Source organism: Gracilinanus agilis, chromosome 1, assembly GCF_016433145.1.
Source record: "Gracilinanus agilis isolate LMUSP501 chromosome 1, AgileGrace, whole genome shotgun sequence".
NCBI classification, from domain to species: domain Eukaryota; kingdom Metazoa; phylum Chordata; class Mammalia; order Didelphimorphia; family Didelphidae; genus Gracilinanus; species Gracilinanus agilis.
This window is the reverse complement of record NC_058130.1, coordinates 588312296-588314117: the sequence shown is the minus strand read 5'-3', so window position 1 is coordinate 588314117 and position 1822 is coordinate 588312296. Positions and strand designations below refer to the sequence as shown.

Sequence of the window (1822 nt, the reverse complement as noted above, 5' to 3'; positions counted from 1 at the left end):
GGGCGGGGGAGGGGGAGTAAGAACTTGAAAAACTGCATAGCATATCAAAATGACACGAGATATCTGGTCTCTAATTCTCAGTTCATCTCTTATTCTCAGCTCAGCTTCTCTAATCTCAACTCTACTTTTAATTAGAAGGCTACACCTTTGGGTAAGGGAACACTCCTCTGGGATTCAGTCCTTAAAAGTAAAAACAAGGAAGTCAAATGATCATCTGATTTCTTCAGGCTCAAAAATTCTATGATAATGATTTTCATTTTATTAAGAATGTCAAGTCCTAACTCCCCTCACCGGCCCTTTAGCTTCCGGCTTTCTGATTCCCAGTCTGGGAGGGAGAGGAAGGCATTGTTATTCTACTTTTGTCAAGATAAAAGGTAAGCCCTGCTCTCGGGAGAGCCTTCCTCACCTTCAGATTCCAGACAGAGAGATACAAGATTTCCCAAGAAGCTGGCTCTCATCATCTCCTGCATGCATATGTGTATAGTTACTGGAGTAAACTGAAGAAATGAAAGATGGTTAAACTCACTTAGGCTCTAGACCCCTGCAGATCTGGGTAGGATTTTCGAGAAAGTTGAGTGCAGATAATTTCACTTTGTACAAACAGCCCCTTTGCTTTACTCCAGAGCTAGTGTGGCATCGCTATCCCGGATGTCAAGGAAACTGCAACATTCCCAAGAAGAGGGGAGAAAAGAGACAAGGGTAGAAATGGGTACCAGGGGACCCATTAGAGGAGTAAATGGGAGAAGCTCCAAACTTACAAACTCGGTGAGAGCCCGCCCGCTCGGGGTATCGATGTCTGCCATCCGTCACCTTTCACTGCGCAGTCCCTACACACGGCCAGCCCCTGCCCAAGTGTGTCAGGGAGAAGAGAAGGAGGCAACAATCAGGCAGCCCTTGGAGCAGGCAGCCCTTGGAGCACCCTCCACCAGAGCTAACACAGGCGGCGTCCCGAACGCCAGCCTCCCACTCTCCTGCTGGTGGAAGATTACACCCGCCCAGTGACTTAGCACTGCCAACACTAACCAAGTCTATCCGCCCTCTCCCTCTTCTTGCCCTCCTCCTTCCCCTTCCTGGCGCTGTAATGGAGTTGAGGTAATTCCCACTAACTGTATTTATAAACCCCAAGACGAAATTACCCAGTGTGATTGTTATGAGCTCTTCGAGTGCTAAGTGCAAACTTATCTACGTGTGCCAGGATCGAGTTTAAAAAGGATTCTCCATAGGAGAAAGTCTCACCCAAACTCCTGATTTCCTCATACCCCTACTATGGTAGGTGTCAAGGAGTGGCAACTGAATATGTGATATTAGCAGGGATGGAGCTGTGCCAAACCTGAAGCTTCTAGTCTACAGAGTAAAACACTAATATGAGCCTGTATATGTTCAGGAGATTTTAACGTTCAGCAAAAAGAAAAATAAGTATTAGAATTCAGAAACTAACCTTCTACACTTTTTACCTCAAATGACCTTTAAAAAAAAAAAAGCAAAGTAGGGAGCATTTAATTCCCAACCCAGGTTAAAGGTTAAAGAGATTATTAAACACATAAACATATTTGAAAATATTTTTGCATTATGTTATTAGAAATGACAAATGTTGGAAATGTAAAGAAAATAAGGAAAATATAGGAAGAGATGAAAAGAAAATAATACATACTAAGACTACATTTAATAAATGTTCCAGAAACAGAGAGAAAAAAGTATTTAAAGTAAAACAAATCCAAAGGGAACTCAGAAGCAAAGAATGTTTATATTAGCATAAATATGTAGTTTACATATTTTTGAATAATGTGGAGTTTGTGGTTTTTCACATAATTTTTTATGCATT

At 42.0% G+C, this 1822-nt stretch overlaps 1 protein-coding gene across 1 annotated transcript in view; it reads right to left on the bottom strand.

Annotated features, from left to right (window-relative positions):
• HSBP1L1 (heat shock factor binding protein 1 like 1) overlaps window positions 1-1489 on the bottom strand; it is a 17061-nt gene extending 15572 nt beyond the window's left edge. The window contains exon 1 of the mRNA XM_044667287.1: window positions 759-1489. Coding sequence (XP_044523222.1) covers window positions 759-803 — 45 coding nt within the window. The 5' untranslated portion in view covers window positions 804-1489. The remainder of the gene's footprint in view (window positions 1-758) is intronic.
• Window positions 1490-1822: the final 333 nt, after the last annotated feature.